Source organism: Danio aesculapii, chromosome 4, assembly GCF_903798145.1.
Source record: "Danio aesculapii chromosome 4, fDanAes4.1, whole genome shotgun sequence".
Lineage (NCBI taxonomy): Eukaryota > Metazoa > Chordata > Actinopteri > Cypriniformes > Danionidae > Danio > Danio aesculapii.
This window is the reverse complement of record NC_079438.1, coordinates 11,118,650-11,143,019: the sequence shown is the minus strand read 5'-3', so window position 1 is coordinate 11,143,019 and position 24,370 is coordinate 11,118,650. Positions and strand designations below refer to the sequence as shown.

Sequence of the window (24,370 nt, the reverse complement as noted above, 5' to 3'; positions counted from 1 at the left end):
CAAGTTCAGTTTTTGGTAATTGTGGTAATGTCTGGGTAAAGTTAAAAAGTAATATTGGGAACCCAACTAATAGACTTTTTTTGCTTTATTTTTTTTTTCTTCAAGTGCTGTTATAAGGGGAGATGTGGAGGGATTGTGTTTATTGATGTATTTGGTATGGGTCTCTTTAAGAGGGGGTGGAGAGTTAGGAGGAAGGAGAATAAAAATGACAACAACAGAGTTGACAAGCACAAAGCTGATCTCGTCTTTATTTTAACAAACTGTTGAATAACGTGACAGAGGTGAAGTGTGCGAAAGAGGCCAGGCTGATCTCCAAGTCAGACCTGCTACGCTATCGCCAGGCAGCGGGCAGAAAGATACCTCAGCTCAGATGGCCGGCAGCGTAAACACGCATCGTAGTGGCTTTCCAGTTTTGGCTCTTATTTCTCCATGGACTTTCTGAAGTACAGTTGGAGGAACCCTCATGATTCTCTAAGAAGCTTCGTGAAAGACTCTGAAGCGAAAAAGAATTATATGATTTGCACACGCTGTGCTTATATTGCCAAAATGATTGCAATGAGCTAGCATCAGCTGCGCAAGCTGAAGCTGCCAACTCATTGGCATTTCATTGGCCCGTTTACATACTCTTTCAGATGATTGGTTTCTGGACGAAATCCCCACAGTGGAAGTTTTTTCACATAGCATTAAAAAGTTCCCCTCCCGAAGGGGAAAAATACATGTTTCACATTATCCGCAGCCCAAGATTTTGGCTGCTGCATCATTGAAAAAGGCATTTGACATTGGCACGAGTAAGCAGTTGGCCAATTATTATTGACCCTGTGGAGCTCCAGACCAACAATTTTGGTGTAAACAGGAGAGTTGAGGTGCACATTTAATTCTGCAGTAAGTTGAGCAGCTGTGGTTTTATGTTTTTTGGAGACAATCAGTGTAAGGACCCAGATATCACTTTCAGACAGCTTCCTTTTGTGTCTTCCTCTTCTCTCCAGTTGGATGTGGTTCTTCTTCGTGATTTGCTGACATTACTCTGGATACTGTGGCTCTTGATACATTACGAAAACTTGCTGTCTTAGTCACAGATGTGCCAGTGAGACGCACATCAGACACATTTTTGTTTATTGTTTTAAGTGAGTGTCTCAAAACAGCTCATTTTAGACATGCCCCCAAAATTCCAAGGAACATGAATGAATGATGTTTTGAGCAGAAATTTCAGACACTTAAGAGCAATATTATATCTTGTAAATACAGGTGCCATATAAACCAACAGCTTTTCTTATATTTGATTTCACTTCACACATGAAATAAGAAATACACACATTTATGAATAATCATAAAATTAAAAAACATGGCTGCATTTTTTTCTCACCCCATCATACTTTGAGGCATTTCACAATGTAAAAGTAAAAGGTGGCAGCATTTATTTTATGGAAAAAACATTTTTTACCTCAGTATCTCCAGATTACAGTTTGGACTCTTCAGTTCATCAGAAAGAAGCTTCATTCCTGAATCCTGCAGGTCATTGATACTCAGGTCCAGCTCTTTCAGGACACAGTTTGAGGATTGTAGAGCTGAAGACAAACTCTCACAGGAAGCAGCTGTGAGTTTACATGTGACAAATCTGAGAAAAAAAAGAACACAAATCAAATTTGTGTAATTTTTAGCATTCATCTGATGTAAAAATAATTATAATGAATCAATCAACAATCAAGTGTTTTAACTCAGACCTCAGTGTCTCTAGTTTACAGTTTGGACTCGTCAGTCCATCAGAGAGAAGCTTTACTCCTGAATCCTGCAGGTCATTGTTACTCAGGTCCAGCTCTCTCAGGACACAGTTTGAGGATTGTAGAGCTGAAGACAAACTCTCACAAGAATCTGCAGTGAGTTTACACATGACAAATCTGAGAAATAAGAAAAGAAATCAAATTTACAATGTAATTTTAGTCATTCACTTGATGTAAATGGTAATTATAAGCAATCAATCAATCAATCAATCAATCAATCAATCAATCAATAAATCAGGTGTTTGAATTCAGACCTCAGTATCTCCAGTTTACAGTTTGGTTGCTTCAGTCCATCGGAGAGAAGCTTCACTCCTGGATCCTGCAGGTCATTGTTATTCAATTCCAGCTCTCTCAGGACACAGTTTGAGGATTGTAGAGCTGAAGACAAACTCTCACAAGAATCTGCAGTGAGTTTACACATGACAAATCTGAGAAATAAAAAAAATAAATAAAATTTACAACGTAATTTTTAGTCATTCACTTTATGTAAATAATAATTATAATCAATAAATCAATCAGGTGTTTGAACTCAGACCTCAGTGTCTCCAGTTTACAGTTTACAGTTTTCAGTCCATCAGAGAGAAGCTTCACTCCTGAATCCTGCAGGTCATTGTTACTCAGGTCCAGCTCTCTCAGGACACAGTTTGAGGATTGTAGAGCTGAAGACAAACTCTCACAGCACTGAACAGTGAGATTACACCACTGTAGCCTGTGTGGAAAAACAGAAATAATGATTTTGCATTCATCTAGCAGGGGTAATCCAGAGCAGAGACAAAAACATTTGAATGGTGTGTTTTAGTTTGAGCAAAGGTAAAAATCACTATATGGACTCTTTAAATAATGAATTTAAGGGAGAATCAAAGGCTGTAAAATAAACATAAAAGTATCCTTTAGCTAACAATTCAGTTTTGTGTGATAATTAATCATTAGTTATCTTTAATAAAAGCTTAATATTTTTATCTCCTTTTTCCAAGCTCATGTTAAGAGATTAGAGCTATCACCACACCATCTATATTTATACATTTAAATGTAACAGAAAGGAGAGATTATATTATTGTATTGTGTAAAAAGAGAACCAAAGTATTGAAGGGAATGTCTGAAAATGGAGTAAACCTAAGGAAAACTGATATTGTATACAGCAGGTGATCATTAATACATATTTGATGTGAAAGCACAAATAGTCTGTGCTGTTTTTGCATTGTATGCATATGACTCATGGGTTGCAGATGTGTTGCAAATCAATGTGTGAAAATAGCATAAATGTATACATAAAACTCCTACAGTGCTCTTCTGGTGTTCTTGACTACTGGTATCAGCCTCATCAGTGCTTCATCAGATCTTCTGTATTTTTGCAGTTCAAACTTCTCTTGAGTCTCTTCTGACATCATGAGCACAAACATCAGACCCGACCACTGAGCAGAGGACAGATCCTGTGCTGTAAGATTTCCAGAGCTCAGACTCTTCTGGAGTTCCTCCACAAAGTCATCATTCAGTTCATTCAGACAGTGGAAGAGGTTGATGGTCCTCTCTGCTGATTTCGCCTTCTCTATTTTCTTTTTAATATAGTCAGTCGTGTCTTTGATGTTCCCAGTTTCGAGCTCCAGTCGTGGCAGGAGCTTCTTCAGGTTGCTCTGATTAGACTCCAGAGAGAGACCCAGCAGAAACCGGAGGAAAAGGTCCAGGTGTCCATTCTTGCTTTGTAAAGTCTTCTTGACTGCAGCCTCATGAAGTTTAAACAAGGTTTTTTTAGAGAGTTTCCATGTCAGTCCCTTTTTCCTGGAATCAAGTAATGGATTTGTTTTCTTGTCGTTGTAAGTAAAAAACACATAGAGAGCAGCAATGAACTCCTGAACGCTGAGATGTACAAAACTGTAAACCTGTTCCCCTGAAATGGGGTTTTCCTCCTGAAACATTCGAGTACATAATCCAGAGAACACAGACCCTTCCTTGACATCTAGGCCACACTTCTCCAGATCTGTTTTATAGAAAATCAGTTTTCCTTCCTCCAGCTGTTTAAAGGCCAGTTCCCCAAGCTTCAGAACAATGTCATCAAAAGACCAAGCATTGGCTTCAGGTTCAGAATTGCTGCTGTATTTTTCTTTCATCTGTTGCTTTTGAGACAGTAAGAAGCTGGTGTACATCTCTGTGAGAGTTGTGGGTGTTTTGTCATTGCTCTCTTGACCCAGCAGAGGCTGTAGAACAATGAGAGAGATCCAGCAGAAGACGGGGATGTGGCACATGATGTACAGACTCCTGGATTTCCTGATGTGACAGAAGATGTTTCCAGCAACCTCAGGACTGCTGTTTTTGATGAAGTACTGCTCCTTCTGCTCATCATTGAATCCTCGCACCTCTGTCACCTGATCAATGTAGTTTCGGTCTATCAGACTGGCTGCCGCTGGTCTGGATGTGATCCAGATGAGGGAAGAGGGCACAAGCTGTCTCCTTAAGAGATTTGTTATTATCTCACTCACTGTCATTTCCTTATCAACATCTGTAAATTCATCATCCTCCTTAAAGTTCAATTGAAAGCGGTATTCATCCAGCCCATCAAAGATAAACATGACCTTACCTTGTTTTTTAGGAAGAGAGCTCAGTCTTCCAGCACTGCTAAAGTACTTGTTAAGCAGACCTATGAGACTGTACTTTTCTTTTTTAATCAGATTCAGTCTACGGAACGGCAGTGGAAATATGAAGACTATTTCCTGATTGTCTTTTCCTTCAGCCCAGTCAAGGATGAATTTATTGACAGAGACAGTTTTTCCCACTCCTGCGATCCCCAGTGTCAGGACTCTTCTGTTTTGTCGACCTGTGTCAGGCTGAATTTTAAACATGTCATTACACTTGAGTGGTTTATCTTTGGCTGTCTGTTGGTTGTGTTTTGACTCCATCTGTATCACCTCATGGTCATTCTCTCTTCCTCCAGTCTCGTTCTCCACCACATATAGATCAGTGTAAATATCATCTAGGTACTTCTGACAACCTGTCTGTGAATTACCAACCAATACCTGCTCATAGTCCTCCTTTAATTTCTTTTTTAGTTCATGGCTGATGTTTGTGTAATCAAGAGAAGGAGATTTACAGTTCTCTGAAGCTGCACCTTTACAAGAGAGAGAAAAAAACATTAAAGTAAAACATATTTATGCCCCGTGCTTCCCTTTATGAAAAAAGAACAATTACACATATAAACAAATTTAGATGAACTAAGACAAACATAAAAATGTTGATAATGTGAAATGCAGGCACCCATTTATATGCATTAGCATTATGATTGACAATCACTGTCGTCCATAGAAATGCTGAATTAAAGACTGTTCATCTGGTTAAATAGCAGTGCAATAAATGTTATGATAATACGTCTGACTCAAAAACCATTGCTAGGACAGGGTTTTAACAGAAAGGATTTGAATTGATAAAAACAAAGGATCAAATTATCACATTTGTAAAGTTTGACAGGAAATTAAACAATACCTTGCTTCTGTGCTACTTCCAGCTCTTCAGCCAATTGATTTTGGTTTATTTTCCTCAGGATGTCCACTGTGATCTTCACAGCTCTTTCTGGTCCAAAACATGACACCATCTTATCCACTGTATCCAATCTGTCTGCATTCTCCATTTTGGCTTTTGAAATATCTCTATGGTCATTCACTAAGCGCCACCGAAACTTCTTTAGTTCATCTTCCAACAGTCCATTGAGTGTATTGTCGAGCAGCTGTTTAACATTTGCCATTGTGCTTCACCCATTCACAGCTACAGGACAAGAGCAACAACATCTGAATTAGTTTCACTAGTAACATATGGACCTGAGAGTTTATTTATCAATTAAATGATGAAATGAACCTCTGAGTATAAACATGAAATATAAAAAAAGCTACATTTTGAAAATTGATTGTCACTATTTTAAAGAGCCCCTATTATGGGCTTTTAAGAATGACCTTCTATGTAGTGTGTAACACAGCTATAAGTGAAGTGAAATATCCAGCTAAGGCTTAAATCTAAAAGTGGACAGTGTTTAAAAATATCGATTCATTTATAATAGAGTTGATTCCTAGTACTTCAAATGAATCGTCTTGAGTCTTTAGCCGTTGGCATGACGTGGATACGGAACTTAAGCTCCGGCCAGTTGTTGCGCGCGCAAACACAGGAAAATTGAAACCTGCGGTACTGCCCACTAGCACAGTAGCAAAGAAAAAGAGGAAGTCAAAGACTGTAGCAGACGCCGGTTGAATCAACGCTGTGCTCAGCTGGATATTATTTAAAGTGTAAGCAAAAGTTAATGCTATTTTCTCTACCCAAAGATGAAACTGTGAATAGTCAGTGAATGAGGTTTATTTTTGCAAAAATACCTTAGCATTATAGCTCAGCCTTGTGCTGTTTGAGTGCTTCTGGAATCTACAAGCTTACAATGGAGTATTCATTGGCTGTTTGTTAAAGGAAGGATCAGAAAAGACTATTGATGTAAGAGACTATATCAGAACATGGATCAGTGCATCATGGATCAGTTTCGTCCATTTCACAATTGTAAGTAAGTGCAATTAAAATGGCTGCCTTCACGTTTTCTCTAGCTTGCAAATAATGTATTTAATTGTGTTTTATTACTTGTAACCGCTTGTACTGTATAAGGTTAAATTTTTATATTCTCATTTCGCATCTAATGCCATCACAAAGCTGTCATCAGTCCAATCAGCGCAGATTAGCTTTGCGCTAAGGAGGGGTTTGGTAACAAATTAATTGCTGAACGATTCATATGGGAGTCGCTGTGATAATTAGGTAAACATAAATGCATATTATAAGACCATGAAAGTGTTTTTTGACCTTGCATGCATATTAGACTGTTGTTGGAGACTCTTACAACCTAAATATGACCCTATTTCATGTATAATAGGGGCTCTTTAAGTGGCTCTTCCTAACCAGGAATAATGTAGATGTTTCTTGTTCATCTACCAAACTGGTGTCTTGAACAAAAGCTCTGTAATCTTTCTTCCTGTATCATCATGGAGGAGTGTTTATTTAAATGTTCAACTGGTTAAACCACAACCATTTTATAAAACTAAGAAAACCAGTTTTAGAAAAGACTTTAGATGACAGGTGAGACCAGTGAATAATCACACACATTTCTCCACTGTTAAAAGACCCTGGCATACTACATTCTTAGGTATAAATGCCCATCACTGGTATCTAGTTTAGATCTTATAATTCATATGAGGTACAAAATAAGGGCCTATTGTGGACCTTTAAACGGTACAGTTAAATTTAATGTACCTTACTGGTGTCCTTTTTTCTGACAATTTTGTAAAATGATTAAAAAAGTGAACACTGAAAAAACTGCCAACTAATATAATATAAAAGCTCATCAGCTGTACTTGTATATGCTCAGAATTCTCTGAATTAAAATATTTTTTTCTATTGTGACACATGGCCACAAGGACAGCAAGACCCACTGGCAATGGAGCTGCCAGATCCACAATCACTGCCAGAGCTGCCAAATCCTCCATCACTGCCAGAGCAGCCAGATCCTCCATCACTGCCATAACTGCCAGAGTTGCCAGATCTTCCAGAGTTGCCAGATCCCCTTCTTGAGTCCCCCAATATGGTGCAAGATCCTCCAGAATTCACTGAACGGTGGGTACCAGATCCTCTTGAACCCCCTGCATGGCAGGCATCATGTTCTCTTGAATTCCCGGAATGGTGAGCGCCGGATCCTCTTGAATTCTCTGAATGGTGGGGACCAGATCCTCATGAATCTTACAAATGGCCAGCGCCACCACCTGAGTCCCACTAATGGCCAGAGCCGCCACCTGAGTTTGCGGAGTCTTGTTTTGATTACACCCTGTATCATTTCTAAGCGTTTCCTGTGCTTAGTTTATCTGTGTTCGACCCTTGCCTTGTTTTATTGTTTCTTCTGCCTGCTGCCTGTCTTTGAGCATCTGCCGGTTACAGAGGGAAAATATAAACATTCCAGACTATGCCATTTCAGAGAATTAAACTGTTTTCTATTATAACAAAATTGTACAAAGAACACAGGCGTGCAAATAAACTTTCATTATTAAAACTAGAATTAAACATGAGGTTGGAATTGAGCTCTGCTGGATAAACTCAATAGTATCTGGATGCAGCCTTTATGATGCAAGCTGAGATTGCATTTCTCTGCAATGCAATGTCAGACACAATGCACTCAATGGAGTCAGTGACGTCATTGTGAGGGGTAGGGTTAGGGGTAGGATTAGGTGAACCCATTAAAAAGCATTGGATGCAGCTCATATTGCATCTGCACCAGCTCTGCATCCAGACCGTACTCAATAAAAGGCTGTTTAAAGTGTTTCATAAATGATGAATAATATTGTCAAACCCCAGGCTAGAACCCAGATCTCTGGAGTAGAGACTGGAGAGATGTAACACTAAGCCATACATATCAAATAACTTGATTACTTATCAGCAAACACTCAACTGAGGTTTTTCCTCTAAGGTATACAAAAGTCTTAAACAGAGGAAAACTCCATGATGGGAGAAAACAAACAATAAGGCAGTAAACATCAGGGAAAACAAAAGGCCTAATAGGCGCCGACCAGAGGGGTTCCAGATAGCAAGAACATTTGGGCCAAATCTGGGTGATAGGTGGCACTTGTGGCTGAGGTATGGCATGGCTGAACAGATATGGGCCAGATTATTACCATATATGTTTGCCATACATTCAGAATAGGCAAGAAAGTTCTTCTGGTTCACAGCTCCTTTTGCAGTTTGTGGGCCAAAAAACACATAAGATCCTTGTAAGGTTCAGCTATGGCTGACATTGGTAAACATTGACTTCTAGCTGAAGTTGCCAAGTCTACCCTGCGAGCTTAACATTCTTCCCGCCTGCCATTTGCTTCAGGTAAGTGATAATTTGGCATTTAAAGTCATTTACTTAAATATTTATCATTATCTGTAAAAGTTACTCATTGCGTGATTGGTTACTCATTTAATTAAGAAATGCGTTGAGTTAAATAGTATTTTCCTCTTTGAACGTGGTGTTTACATAACGTTAGCGCTCCAACAGTTTGCTGTTTAAATTAATGTTGCCATTAAAGTAATTGCCAATTTCCAATGACCACAAAATAGTTTATTTATTATAGATAAATAGCAATTTGTGAAAATGTTCAGTCACGTTTCAGTGTGGTTTAGTAAGGTTTAAAATAAAAGCTGTCCATTAGGCCTAACATGATAGTGGAAGCCAATAGATAAAGTGTCTTCTAATTGTAAAATGGACTAACAATATAGGAATAACGATTTTGTACAATATAAAGCCGAAACTCAACAGCAAACTTTTATGAATCAACAAATTTTTGTTGTCTAATGACCATTTGATATCATTAAATGTAATGTAACTGACTTCAATAACCTGGTTTGACTAGTGTGGCGCTGTAACGCAGACAGTTTTCAGCTCTTCTGTGTTCAGCTCAAGATAAGAAGAGACCTTTACTCAAACTGGACAACAAAAATGACAGCACTTAAAAAGCAATTATTCATAGCGATGTGATAATGTAATCTCTGCAATCGTCACTTCGACCACAGTATGTTCATTTATATTAAATTTATACAATAGATTTAAAGCAAACATAATTACAGTGTTAATCCTAAAGAAATAAGAGTGAAAAGTTTAGAAGTTATTAAGCTGCTCAAATATATATATGTAAAAATAATATTACTGCATGTGTAACTAGTTTGGTTTTCAAAGATTAACCTATGTTAGCCCTGCTTTGATTGTTTTAAAGGATAGTTTTTTGTTAGATAGAAATTTAATTGTCATTAATTACTCTTCCTTCATTTGTTTAATTTATTTCTTCTGTTAAACACAAAATAATATACTTTGAAGAAATCTAGAAACCTGTAACAACTGACTTCAGTAGTATTTATTCCTACTATGCAAGTCAGTGGTTACAGGTTTTCAGCTTTCTTCAAAATATCTTCTTTTGTGTTTAGCTTTGGAAAGAAACTCATAAAGGTTTGTGGCACCCAGAAACACGGTGGCCCAACTCACCCTAAACAGGCTAAATTGGACTTTTGCGGGATTGGGAGTAAAGGTGTGTTCTGAATATGAAGAGAAGTGTAGCTGCTTAAGCCGTTCACATATCTCATCTTACGCGCAAAATTGCATTGGGATTACATATTGTGCGCGCTCACATTTCCCAAGTTCACCCAGTTGAAAACCACGAGTCACGCGGCAATAACTGACTGATCAGCTTCAGGCTTTGTATGGAATATACACATTTCAGTAGAGTAATTACCTCAGACAAACTCAGAACACTGAAACACTGCAGTGTTTTTTCATAATATGGATGTCAGTGGTTACAGGTATCCAGTTTTCTTCTAAATGTCTTCTTTTGTGTTCAAAAAAAAAAAAAAAAGACTAACAGGTTTGGAAGAAGTGAATGATGAGAGAATTTTAAGTTTTGGGTGAACTCTTTATGTCTTGAATATGTCAAGCTGCTGTGATCGACCCACTGTAATGTTTTAGTGAATATTAAATTACTGAAAGAGCTGCAGTTTATTTAGTATTTTATAGATATATTTGATATGTTTTAGAAGTAACTTCAAAGTAAAGTAATTAGTAATCTGATTTCTTTTTACATGAAGTTATCCATTACTAATCTATTTACGTTTTACTACTGTAATCTATTACTTTTTTTAAAGTAACTTACCCAACACTGAATATGCATATACACTACTGGTCAAATGTTTGGGGTCAGTTTTTTTTCACGTTTTTTTTTTTTAAGAACATGATGCTGTTCATCAAGTCTGCATTTAAAATGTAAAAAAAATATAAATAAATAAATAAATATAAATAACTGCTTTGAAGGATCATGTGATTCTGAAGACTGGAGTAACAAAGCTGAAAATTCATCATTAAAATCACTGGAATAAATGATTAAAGAGCCCATATTATGGGTTTTTGAAAATGCCCTTCTATGTAGTGTGTAACACAGCTCTAAGTGAAGTGAAATATCCAGCTAAGGCTTAAATCTGTAAGTGTACAGTGTTTAAAACTATTGATTCATCTATAAAGAGTCGACTCATAGTGCTTCAAACGAGTCGTCTTGATAACGAGTCATTAGGTGTTTCGCGATGACGCAGCTACGAAACACAAGTAGTTGGGCGCGCAAACCCGGGAGATTTGAAACCTGCGGCCCCGCCCACTAACAGAAAAAAAAGTCTCACACACACACACACAGACAGACACTGGTCGAATGAAGTCACGCTGTGCAGATGGATATTATTGAGTCTAATTAAAGAGGAAACATCAGCAATATAGCCCAGCCTTGAGCAGTTCTGAGTGCTTCTGAAAACTATATGCTTTCAAAGAAGACTTCATCAGTTTGTTAAAGGAAGGATCAGTATAGACTGTCAGAACATGGATCAGTGGATCATGAATCAACTTCTACCCCCATTTCACCAGTGTAAGTATGTGCGATTAAAATTATTGCCTCGTTTACTCTAGCTTGCAAATGATGTATTTAGTTGTGTTTTGTTACTTGTAACCGTGTGTACTGTATCAGGTTAACTCTTTATATTCTCATATCGCGTGTAAAGCCACGTTGAAAACGCGACGCGTGCCGCTTTGATTACGGATCGTCAGCTGTTTACACACATGCAACGGTCAAGTAATGTGTGTGTGTGTGTGTGTGTGTCTCCCCGTGTGTGTAACGCACAGGTATTCGCGGATATAACTGAGCGCCGCGCCGCCTCAATTCAGCCGCTCATTTATGGACGCGCCGGCCCTGTGTGTGTGTGTCTCCTCGTGTGTGTAACGCACGGGTAGTCGCGGATATAACTGAGCGCCGCGCCGCCTCAATTCAGCCGCTCCTTTATGGACGCGCCGGCCCTGTGTGTGTGTGTGTGTAACGCACGAGTATTCGCGGATATAACCGAGCGCCGCGCCGCCTCAATTCAGCCGCTCATTTATGGACGCGCCGGCCCTGTGTGTGTGTGTCTCCTCATGTGTGCAACGCACGGGTATTCGCGGATATAACTGAGCGCCGCGCCGCCTCAATTCAGCCGCTCCTTTATGGACGCGCCGGCCCTGTGTGTGTGTGTGTGTGTGTGTGTGTAACGCACGGGTATTCGCGGATATAACTGAGCGCCGCGCCCTCTCTATTCAGCCGCTCATTTATGGACGCGCAGGCCCTTTGTGTGTGTGTGTGTGTGTGTGAAAAGAGTAAGAAGACTGTGACTAGGAGGCTAGGAGATCTCCTCGCCAGTTCTTGGACTTTTTGCTCAATAAAATAGTTCGTCGTCAGTATTTTCTAGTCCATCGTTTGTGTTTACATTCACCCACTGGCAGCCAAAATCCACTGTGAAGCGTGTATGCACTGTGACTACTTTTATATTGTAGATTAGCAGCTGTGCATTTCACTCTGTCTCACGCTGAAGCCTGTCACTGTCGACCAATCGCAGCAGGCTGTCATCGGTCCAATCAGCGCAGATTAGCTTCGCGCTGAGGAGGGGTTTGGGAACAAATGAATCACTGAACGATTCATATGGGAGTCGCTGGGATAATTAGGTAAAAATAAATGCAGATTATAAGACCATCAAAGTGTTGTTTGACCTTGCATGCATATTAGACTGTTGTTGGAGACCCTTACAACCTAAATATGACCCTATTTCATGTATAATATGGGCTCTTTAAATTAAATGATAAACTACTTTTGAACGGTTATTTTACATTGCAATAACATTTCACAATTTTCCAATGTGTTCTGTATTTTTTATTAAATAAATGCAGCCTCAGTGAGCAGGAGAAGCTTATTTTAAAACATATAAGAATCAGACTGACCCCAAACTTGACCGGTAGTGTATATATATATTAATACTTAAATGTACATTTACATGTATTTATGTGTGTATTATATCATCTTTGCATCAAATATATGATAATTATATTTATCTAACAATTATTTATATTTTGTATATTTCTGTTTGTATGTTGTAAAATGTTTTCTAACTCTTTATTTGTCCACATTTTTGTTCAATAATTGTTCTATCTGAATGTTATTTGCATTTATTTAAGTAAATTTGATTGTAATTTTTGTTGTGTGGTTTACTCAGGTAATATATGTGGTCTGCCACATGTGGGCCACACAAGGGCCACAGAACTCAGCCTTACAAATCTTGAATACAAGGCCCATATCTGGGCCACATAAAAATGTATTACTTGGCTCAAGCTTGGTGGAGTTGTGGCACTACTTTGGTTCAGTTCTGGCTAAAAGGATGTAGGCCAGTTCTGGGCCAGGGAACATTAACTGATCTGGGCCACATCTTAGCTGTTGATTTGGGCCAGATCTGGGCCAAAAGAAAATTTGTTGACTGGGGTATTGCACAAAAGTGGAATAAAGAAAGCCAGGATTTTTCTCTGTTACTCTCTTACCTTAGACCAGTGGTTCCCAAACTTTTTGCTGTGTGCACCTCTTTCTCCGATGAAACTCCACATTTTTAACTAAAATAACTAAATACACATATTTTCCGTATATGCAATTAAAAGTAATAAAATATGTGAATTTAATGGATGAGCTTTTATGAAGTTGACAATTTTCACAGAGTCAACTTACAGGCATGTCTTGAAAGTAGCTGTGTCTTGTTTGTAAGTGCTGGACCATATATGAGGGCTTAAGACTGCTATTAGCTAAAACCTCATCACAGACTACACATTGCAAATTTGGATTTTCCAATCCATGTAAACCCGAAACCAATGTAACTGTCACTATATTTGCGTTTCTTACTTGACATTTTCTGACTCTAGCATAGGCCTAATTCTCTTCATTAGTACATCTCTGCTGGATTTCTGTTTCCGCCTGAGCCTCTTCACCTCAATCGTTATCCAAGTACATACAAGGTTCAACGCTAAGGATTTTTTTCTACTGGCCCAATTTTTACTTGCCCTGCCAAAATTTTCACTGGCCCCATCAAACTGTATTTTTTTGCCACATACAGTATTTTAAATAATGTGTCAAAAGCCAAATATACAGTAATTGTAATACCTACCCTTTTTATTCAGCATAACATTTTTTAATACAACTGACAATTTAAAAACTACAATTGTGATGTAACTAAATTTGATTTTGTGTGTGTGTGTGTGTGTGTGTGTGTGTGTGAGTGTATATATATATATATACTCACATTTATACATTTTTGTAATATTGTTCTTGGTACAATCTTAGTAACACACATTACAATAACACATTTTAGCCCAAAGTTAAGCGGGTTTATTTATACTGTTGTGTCCCATTTTACTCTACCTCTAAGTTCAGGGTCAGTTTTATAAAAATTTTTCATATCTTTTTAAGGAAAATTATTCATTTCATGAAAACTACATTTATTAAATGTAAAAAGGTTAAATTGTTAAATATTTATTAAAATGTTGTAAGGATGGCTATATCTCTCCATTATATTAAACCCTGAAAACTGTTATTGAACTCCACATGAGACAAGACCATGAGAATGGTCAGACACTAAAACAATAAGCTTTCTAATCTGAGAAGATGATCAGGTAGGAAACCAGTTGTTCAGGTTGTCTCGGTCATGCATCCTGAGCCCCCCTCTTTGCCCTGGACTTTACCTTCTCCACCAGAGCAGATCCACACAGAATGTTGAAAGTTTTAAAATAGAAAGTTTTTAATATGGTCTATCTTGTGGCTCTATATTCATGTTTAGTGTCATTTTAAATGTCTCTGTGTGATTAGTAAAGTGGTCTTAATTTCACTGTAATATTTTACAATCTTCCTTATATCAGTTAATTTGGGTTTTGACTTTGATAAGATCTTTGCCAGATGCTCCACTCCAGGGAAAATGGTCTTCACCAAGACTCTTGCCTGGTCATGAGTTGATGGGAAGCTTTTATTGTCTTGAATTTATGGTGAATTGAGTATTTCAGGGAGATGTGGAGAAGTTTTTGTGGGATCCTGTAGTCAGGATGCCCCATTGCAGTGTATAAGTCTCTGAGCTCTGCATCAGGACTTATATGCTGCAATGTATTTCTACATGGTTAGGTATTAATCTCTTAAATGTATCTTTGAGTAATTGATGTTGTACAATCTTGATTGGCTTATTTTGTTTAATTATGTAAATTGGAATGGATTATCTTTGCCTGACAAATAAATGTAAAATTGTAGTTTAACTCGAATATCTCCTGAAATCATTTAAATCTAGTAGATTGTTTAGGCTGATGTTTCCGTAGCCTACAACCAGGATTAGTAATACATTCAGTCTCAATGGATGGAGCATAGGCACTGTAAGAGGCTAAATTATTATATGCGTTTGTTTACATGACAAAACATGTATTTTTGACTCAAGAAGGTCCATACTGACTCCAAAGGCAGATACTGATAGGATCAGGGCGTGGCGTGTGGACTTTGGGGGTTTTACGATGTGGTCACATGTTGATTGGTCAGTTTGAATGTCTCAACATTTGGGCTTTAGTCACATGGTCAAGAAAGATACAAAATAGGTGGTAAAATGCTGCTCTGCCTCTTTTCTTTTCCTGGTCTGCTTTCCTCCTCTGTAGTCTTCTCTGACTCTACTGCAATCAGGCTAACTTCTGGGCCTGCTCTCTTTGTCTCTCCCTCCCTCCCCCTGTGTCTCTCCTTCTACCTCTGGTAACTTTAATTTTACATTTAAACTGGGTACAATTTATATCATATGTTTTATCATTCCATATTTGATAATTTTATACAGTTATTTTGTACTTAATTTAGTTGTAACCATAGAGAATTATTGTCATTAAATCATTTCATTTTCAAGTATTTGTGAATTACTTTTGATTTAACATCAACACTTAACTGTTCCATATTGCAATACAATACGATCACATAATATCAACCCACATTTTTAGCTATTAATACTGCCCATTCGGTAGAACTACAGTTCGAACCGCTGTGGTTTTAAAACCCATTCTTACAATTAATAAACACACAGATCACTCATAAACACACAAATCATTCATAAACACACAGATCACTCATAAACACACAAATCATTCATAAACACACAGATATTAGTATCACAATGAGAAGCTTCCTGCTTTCTGTGATCCTCTTCCAGAAACACACGCGACATTAAAAGGTAGAGATTAAATCATCAAGATTACTTCAACTCGGCAGTAAAGTCTCAGAACACAAAGAGATGATCGATGGATAATCAGACGACACTCATAGATGATAGAAAAAGCAAACTCTCACCTCAAATAATGCCTGCAGATCTTTCTGTTCCTCCTGTTACGGCTGTAGCCTGTCTGTGCTTGGGTGTGTGTGTCATTACGTCACTCACTGTTTGTTTCCTAGAGTCCACCTTTGCACACCTGTGGTGAGTTGCAAATCGGCTATAAATATGGACCAACATTAAGCGGAGAGAGAAGACTTCACAGCCAGCCATCAAGCTTCTTTTATTTCTTTAATTTACTGTTTTGTTTTCCTTAAGTCTTACTTTGATCTGCTTTGTTAATTGTTAGATTGTTTAGTCTTAGGTTAGTGTTGTATATTTGTTGGAGAACGTGAGTTTTTGATTCTTTACTCATTCTTACTTAGTTGTGATGAATGATTTGTTTGATTGTTTTGGTTGTAATAAACTTTGGACAATTTAATTCAAGTGTACTCTTTATGTTGCGTTCCCTTGATGGATTAATTCTTTTGTGTTGATAAATAAGGGTTCGTAACAATGGACTAGTATAATAAACTTTTAAATTTGCATTAATTGACATTTTAAATAAATAAAAACTTACCTTCATTCTCCATAAGAAAATTCTGAAAGTGATTAAGGATTTTGACCTCTGGTGTGTTTTATAGTTCCACCTTCACTCATTTTTGGACAAAGATATGAGACTAAGTAATGGGAGTCCACCTAAAGAACATGCCAGAAAAACAGAAAAGCAGACATTACCTAACAAAATGTAGCAAAGAAAGAACAAAATTGAAGTCCTTTTGTGCTGTACAATATTTTATAACATTGGATTTTAACAAAGTTTTTTTTAATCACCTTGTCATCGCCACCTTGCACAACAAATAGGCTGTGACACATTTCCCTGCTCTTCTCTATGATGCCCATTAAATTGTACAGGCATAAATCCTTATGAAGCTGCTGAAGCATGAGTGTTCGATGAGCAGCTGCATTGTTAGTTTCTAATTAAAGGTGCAGTAGGTGATCTGTTTGGAAGCCCGTTCCCGCCACTGAATCAAAAAAAAACAAACAAAAAAACACTTTACAAAAAAAAACCTTAAAAAAAAAAAATTAAGTCAGAATTCTGAGTTATAAAGTCAGAATTCTGAGTTATAAAGTCAGAATTGCGAGTTGTAAAGTCAGAATTGCGAGTTATAAAGTCAGAATTCCGAGTTATAAAGTCAGAATTGCGAGTTATAAAGTCAGAATTCTGAGTTATAAAGTCAGAATTCCGAGTTATAAAGTCAGAATTCCGAGTTATAAAGTCAGAATTCCGAGTTAAGTCAGAATTCCGAGTTATAAAGTCAGAATTCCGAGTTATAAAGTCAGAATTGCGAGTTATAAAGTCAGAATTCCGAGTTATTAAGTCAGAATTCCGAGTTATAAAGTCAGAATTCCGAGTTATAAAGTCAGAATTCCGAGTTATAAAGTCAGAATTCCGAGTTATAAAGTCAGAATTCCGAGTTATTAAGTCAGAATTCTGAGTTATAAAGTCAGAATTGCGAGTTATAAAGTCAGAATTGCGAGTTATTAAGTCAGAATTCCGAGTTACAAATGAGTTTCCTGTTATGCCGACTGGCCATAAATGGAGTTTTAAAGACGCATGCACATTAGCTCATAATCACAACATAAAGCCTATATCTGACTTTTTAATGTTTATCACGCTTTCTAAAAGGAAATATATAGTTGAACTAGGCTATCTATTTATTCGTATGGATTTGTTCTTTTTTTAATTATTACCATTTGGTCTAAATAGCAATTATAAAGCATTAAACAGAGCGCCTGAAACTAGCTATAGGTTGTGTGGTTCCTCCAAATGTCTAAAATTAGGATTTCATTACTATTTATCTATTATATGTGTAACAATTATATGATTTATCGCAGCTGTTATTTGTTTCATGTTGCAAGAGTGCCCTCGTATGGTGTATACTTGGGAGCTGCAGACATATCGTACATAGACATTATAAAGGGCTAAATCTAAAAGGGTTATATTAGTTTATATTTCAGTTAAGTAAAAGTGTCAACCAAATACTGTGCATTCCTGGCCTTTATTGGTAAACTGGGCTGCGAATCCAGACCACATCACAAGCAGAGAACATAAAGAAAGAGTCTTTAACACTTCATTTATGGCCAATCGCCATAACAGGAAACTCCTTTAAAACTCGCAATTCTGACTTAATAACTCGCAATTCTGACTTTATAACTCGCAATTCTGACTTTATAACTCGGAATTCTGACTTTATAACTCAGAATTCTGACTTTATAACTCGGAATTCTGACTTTATAACTCGGAATTCTGACTTTATAACTCAGAATTCTGACTTTATAACTCGGAATTCTGACTTTATAACTCGGAATTCTGACTTTATAACTCGGAATTCTGACTTTATAACTCGCAATTCTGACTTTATAACTCGCAATTCTGACTTTATAACTCAGAATTCTGACTTTATAACTCAGAATTCTGACTTTATAACTCGGAATTCTGACTTTATAACTCGGAATTCTGACTTTATAACTCGGAATTCTGACTTTATAACTCGCAATTCTGACTTTATAACTCAGAATTCTGACTTTATAACTCAGAATTCTGACTTTATAACTCGGAATTCTGACATTATAACTCGCAATTCTTACTTTATAACTCAGAATTCTGACTTTATAACTCGGAATTCTGACTTTATAACTCGCAATTCTGACTTTATAACTCGCAATTCTGACTTTATAACTCAGAATTCTGACTTAATTATTTTTTTTTTTGTTTGTTTTTTTTTTTCAAAATTTTTTTTTTGATTCAGTGGCGGGAACGGGCTTCCATAGATCTGCTAGAATGCTAGCATTATCACAATACCCTAGAAATTTTACAACCCTCCCCTGATGTCCAAAATGCCTCCTTAAGTCATGAACAATTGAACGTACACTGATTAGATATAACACTAGATCATGTCATTCACAAGTTACAAAACTCTATAGAGACACGCACTTTATCAAGCGTAGTTGTTGACAGTCCAGCGAGAATTATATTTCCCCAAAACTGTCACATGCTGTCACTGTTCAAAAATGAACAAATGTGTGAATATAAATCAAACTTTACCTCAATAAAGTTGGTTAGGCGGAAGAGCACATTTACTGATGTTTTGTTATTAAACTAAATAAAAATTAGACCAGAAAAAAGGAGCTAAAAACAGAAATATCCTGTCATCTGTTTACATTACACATACATTTAAATTACCAAGACAACAAGTGACTTTTCATTTTCAGTTGTGCTTGCTGATCCTCAAACATCGCTTGTTTTCATCTTCTTTTTCACTTGAACAACTAAACGAATGCTCAGGTCTATTTACCCGACTATATCATCGATGCTGTAAAAGGTACTCCATGAACTTGAAAATAACCAATTTTTTGCCGGACGTTTTCAGTGGCTGAACAATACTTACGTGCATATAAACCCATTCATAAACAAGAACAGTCTACATTAGCTTTGTGTGGCTAAAATAGTTTTAAAACATACTTGTCTAAATGTATAGTTTTTGCCGTTGTGTCATCCTTTAGATCGTTGTTTTGACTTGCATAATGCCATTTCTCTCCAGCGTGCAAAAGTAATTCCGATATTGATTCAGAGTTTAGAAAAGTTTTGATTCTGTATTTTTGGCAGAAGCCCTTTCTGAAACAATCTTTCTGTTCATGTATACAAGGCCACATTGGTCTTTCAGAAGTTCAGGTTGATGAAGAGTTTCCAGGATGATCTCTTTGTCAGTGGTAGATCCGTGCTTCACAGGTGCGCGCAAGTGACATTTGTTTGCTTAAAGTGGCTGTTCAGAAATTCACATTTAAATTTGAGATACCTGTTGTAATTGAGTTATTTGTCGGTCTGACAATATTTAATTGGATGAACATTTTTTTAGTTTTATGCCTTATCTAGAATATAAAAATACATATAAATACATTTAGATAATTTACTTTAATCATTACTATTAGAATGTGAAGGGACTTTCAACCAGCACAACAAAACATGTTTCTGAAGACAATCACCCACTGCACCTTTAATTGTAATTTTGAAGGAAGATGTGTGTAAAACTAATGCTCAGTCAAAAAAATGTTTTCCTTGTCCTGTTATTGGCCCTGTGTAGCTACAGTTCACAATCTGCTCACTGTAAGAGGACAACTCTGAAGATATGAAGATCTGAAGATATTGAACGTCTTTAAATGTAAACTTTTCAGTTCTCACCACACGCAGTCTCGTGGGTTCTTTGGCTTAGTTGCAAGGAGGACACACAGAGCTCAATCAGCAGGTATTAACCCGTGATTTATTAAACATACAGGGTGAACATCATAAGTCAGCCATAACAGATTACCTCGTGCGATTTCTCTCTCTCTCCCTCGCTCGCGCACGATCTCACTCGCGGGTCTCTAATCCTGCGATACTATTCCTGATCTTATTTAAAGGTACAGAACATTAGTTTCGCTTTAAATTTCACTCCCTACATATAACTCCCTTACCCTACAAGAAATGTCCTCATATCTACAACACAGTTCAGCACAAAACTGTACATATGCTTAACATCCAGAAACAATTTTACCCAAAACTTTACATAAAAAAACAACAAAATGATATCTTATACGTTCAAAACATGTCTAACCATGAGCAACATAAATCACATAGCCCCATAAGGTGTCAGTATATGATAAAACCTTGCATTAACTATTAGACGTATAAATCTGTACATCAAACAAGTACAGATGAAAGACAAAACTCAGTAAAGTGCAAGATCTTTCAAATGGTAAGGCAATCTGCGTGTCCTAGAAAGTACATTCCGTGTAGCCACTGGAGAGTCCAGTGATTCAGAAACACCTGTTGACAGTCCCATGTCAGCTGTTCTCTGAGTTTAAGTTGACAGTCCTGAGTTCAAGCTCTGGCCATTTTTCATAGGTCTGAAAGATTGTAGGGTTTCAGGTGAGCGCAATTGAGGCTGTGGTTGTAACTGAGGAAGTTCCAATGGAACCGGAATTGTACGAAGTCCTGGTTGCACAGGTTTAATGTGGGGTGGTAGGAGCCTGACAATGTATTTACAGTGTATGGCTGAGCAGGGGAGGGGGTAAGGGTATGAGTGTTCTGCATGTCAGTAATGTACGGTTTCATGAGATTGTAATTAATTATTTTTGCTTTTGTTTAGATACATCACGGACTTCAAAATTAACTGGGGTGGAACTACCAAAGGGGCATATGGATTGTAAAACCTCGTAAGGACCTACCCAACGTGGATGCAGTTTGTTGTGGCGGTGTGCAGGGCCATTCACCTAAACCAAGTCACCCCTGTTATATTGAGTGTACTTCAAATGTTGATTATAGTTCATGCGTTGTTGTTTTTATGCCTTATCTCGGAAAGCAATCTCAGAATAATAAGCATATGCTAGTCTTTTACGCACTTTGTTAGCATATGCTCCGGGTGTGCCAGCTATTGCTGAACAGGAAGCATTATTGTCCTGAAGTAGTGTGTCTACAGGAACACGAGCTTCTCTGCCATGAGCTAGAAAGAAAGGTGTTAGCCCAGTGCTAGTGTGCTTAGTGGTGTTATAAGCCAATGCAACCTGTGGAAGATACTCGTCCCACTCTGAACCCGAATAAAAAAGACACTTGGAAAGTTCACCTTTTAACGTGCTATTTAAAATGCTCAACAGCTCCATCACACTGCGCATGATAAGGGGATGTACATAGCTTTTTGATTGATAGCAAGTTACAAAGGTGCTTTATAGGGTCAGATTTAAACTGCCTACCCTGATCCGAGTGTAGGGCCTCAGGGACACCATGCTGTGGTACATAGTGGTCAAAGATGAAACCTGCCACTGAGTGAGGTGTCTGATCTTTTAGTGGGTAGAGATTGACAAACTTGGTAAATAGGTCCATCATTAATAGGGTCATTAATAGGGCATAACGATTACCCTTAGTGGAAACAGGCAACTCTGTTATGTCTGCAGCTACTATTTGAAATGGATGCTCAGGAGTAATAGGAATGAGTGTGTACCTAAGCTGTACCTAATCGTACAATGTTTGTCTATGTCTGAAGACATATAGGGCCAGTAAAAGGATTGCATAACTCTGTCCAATGTTATTGCCTGACCATAATGACCAACTGATGGATGTCCTTGGACATGACTGAGTATTTGATATGCTTCCTGCTTCGCTACTGTTCGGACGTCTTTGCCTACTGCTCCGCTCTCTGCTCACTTGCTTTTATATCTTAAACCCTAATTTAACTTGAGCCTATCAGCACAGTGCTCAAACGACACAGCTTGAAGATCAGCATCGATTCTACAAACTTTCTGGAATATAGCTTTACTAACAAGAGGGGATTTATCGTCTAAACAATCCTCCCGCTACCAGCTATCAGCTGCTCACATTCCTGAGACGGGAAAACACGGCTGTGAAAATGCCTCTGGATCGGATTAATTCAGATTCTCACTGCTGTACAAACTGCCACAAACTTCTACAAAAGATTGCAGTTCTTGAAACAAAGTTACTTGCGATCCAACCAGAACTGCAGCGTCATTGTGGACGCTCACAGCAAATAGCCGGTGAGTCCCATAAATCTATTCCTACCACTATTTCGAGCACAGAAAAACAGAATAAAACTGTTGAAAATGAGCATTGGCATAAACAAGGTGCGAGACCAAAGGGTACTCGTGGGGTCAGATCATATGCTGCCGCATTAGCGTCCTCTACCCCAAATACAGCTCGGACTCAAATACAGCTTGAGAACAGATATGAAGTACTGAGTAAGATGGGTGAAGAATCCCCAAATGCAGTCAGACAGAGATCGCATGACTCAGCAGCTAACTCTGCATGGAACAGAGGCTCAAGGCCGACTAGACAGCGGCATTCTGCTCCGATCGCACCTGAGATAAGAACACTAGTTGTAGGAGATTCAATAATCAGGAATTTTAGGAGCAAATCTACAATGACATACTGCTTCCCTCATGCAACAGTTTCTGATGTAAACAAAGAACTAAAGGAAATTCTGAAGAAGCACAAGACTGCAAAACGGATTATCATCCATGTGGGGAAGAATGATATTCGGAAGGAACAGTCAGAACTGCTCAAGAGAGATTTCTGTGAGCTCTTGGAAACAGTTGAAAGAGTGAAAATTCAGCCGTTCATCAGTGGACCGCTCCCTGCAAGAGGGACAAATATGTTTTCACGGCTTCTTAGTCTAAATGTATGGCTGCAGAAAGCATGTAACAGGAAAGGACTGAATTTTATTGACAACTTCAATCTCTTCTGGAACCAAAGACAACTGTTGACATCAGACGGCCTTCACCCAAACAAACTTGGTGCAAAGGTGCTAAAGGACAATATCTTCTTCTCCCTCCATCATCCATCAGCTGTGTGTGCCACTGACCTCAATCCAAATGGCACATACACACCTAGCATCTGTCCGGATGACCACAGGACCTCAAATCAGCTCCCGAGTGGACTTGGGGCTGACGCATCACCCAAGGACAGTGATAACGCTACGCAGCCAAAACACCCACTGTTGATAGAGACACTATCGCTGGCCCTCTGCTCAACACAGACAGACTGTGACGCATCAGAACAGCATCATGTCTCGTCACTAAAAAATGATCCTCAGGAAAACACCCAGGAAAACATATTTCAACACCCAGAATCTCCAGAGCCACAGCCTCTGTCACCAGACACGTTCTCATTATCACCTTGCTCGCCTCTCTTGGGTTTCTCAAAAAAGATGGAGGAACTGGTGCATGCTGGAACTAAACTTTCACACTCTATTGCCGCAAGCCCCCAGTTACCAACCAAAAAGCGGCCTGCTCCACAACCACCTCTGAGCCCACGTGGAAGAGCCCTCCGACATTTACCCCACCGCCAGGGCCCAAACAACAACGCACCATCTTCAGCTGGTGAACAAAACTGCTCTCCATGATGTGTCTCGGGTGCCTGCTTAGATAACAGTGTCTTTATCAGATGTTTACTGAACAAGCAGGAACCCAGTGTGCCTGTAGCTTTCTCTACACATATATGTGTTGTATTACATGACAGAAAACCGAAGACTTTTTCAGGCCGTATAGCAAATCACTCAAATCTTGTGTCTATTAAATATAAATCTGAGACTACTGTAGCAAAAACAGCTAAAACTGTTAAGTTAGCACTTTTAAACATCCGATCACTCAACAATAAGTCACTTTTAGTCAATGATTTTATCAGCTCAAATTGCCTTGATTTTATGCTTTTAAATGAAACTTGGCTAGATGACAGCTGTAGTGCAGCAGTTCTGAATGAAACAGCTCCTTTAAACTTTGACTTTTTGAGTGTTTGCAGAGCCAATAGGAGAGGTGGAGGCATTGCTGCCCTGTTTAAAGATGTCTATGAGTGTAAACAAGTGTCATTTGGTGACTTT

At 38.1% G+C, this 24,370-nt stretch overlaps 4 protein-coding genes across 5 annotated transcripts in view; 3 read left to right on the top strand and 1 right to left on the bottom strand.

Annotated features, from left to right (window-relative positions):
• LOC130222040 (NACHT, LRR and PYD domains-containing protein 12-like) overlaps nucleotides 1-24,370 on the top strand; it is a 417,646-nt gene that overhangs the window by 279,124 nt on the left and 114,152 nt on the right. The gene's annotated exons all lie outside the window — the stretch shown is intronic.
• LOC130222140 (gastrula zinc finger protein XlCGF8.2DB-like) overlaps nucleotides 1-24,370 on the top strand; it is a 197,884-nt gene that overhangs the window by 155,297 nt on the left and 18,217 nt on the right. The gene's annotated exons all lie outside the window — the stretch shown is intronic.
• The window catches only part of LOC130222066 (oocyte zinc finger protein XlCOF6-like), a 97,787-nt gene that overhangs the window by 65,002 nt on the left and 8,415 nt on the right, over nucleotides 1-24,370 (top strand). The window lies entirely within an intron of this gene.
• Nucleotides 1,438-16,043, bottom strand: LOC130222047 (NACHT, LRR and PYD domains-containing protein 12-like). The gene is made up of 7 exons (XM_056454667.1): nucleotides 15,986-16,043; nucleotides 5,250-5,528; nucleotides 3,060-4,878; nucleotides 2,314-2,487; nucleotides 2,033-2,206; nucleotides 1,722-1,895; nucleotides 1,438-1,615 (listed from the first exon to the last, which is right to left on the bottom strand). The coding sequence occupies exons 2-7, from the start codon at nucleotides 5,506-5,508 to the stop codon at nucleotides 1,438-1,440; spliced, it is 2,778 nt and encodes a 925-aa protein (XP_056310642.1). The 5' UTR covers nucleotides 5,509-5,528; nucleotides 15,986-16,043.

Excerpts from the sequence above, each read along its gene's own strand:
- LOC130222047 (XM_056454667.1), bottom strand. The coding sequence starts at position 5,508 with ATGGCAAATGTTAAACAGCTGCTCGACAATACACTCAATGGACTGTTG. Across the intron at positions 4,879-5,249 it reads GGAAGTAGCACAGAAGCAAG|GTGCAGCTTCAGAGAACTGT; the intron begins GTATTGTTTAAT and ends TCTCTTGTAAAG. Across the intron at positions 2,488-3,059 it reads AAGAACACCAGAAGAGCACT|GCTACAGTGGTGTAATCTCA; the intron begins GTAGGAGTTTTA and ends TTTTCCACACAG.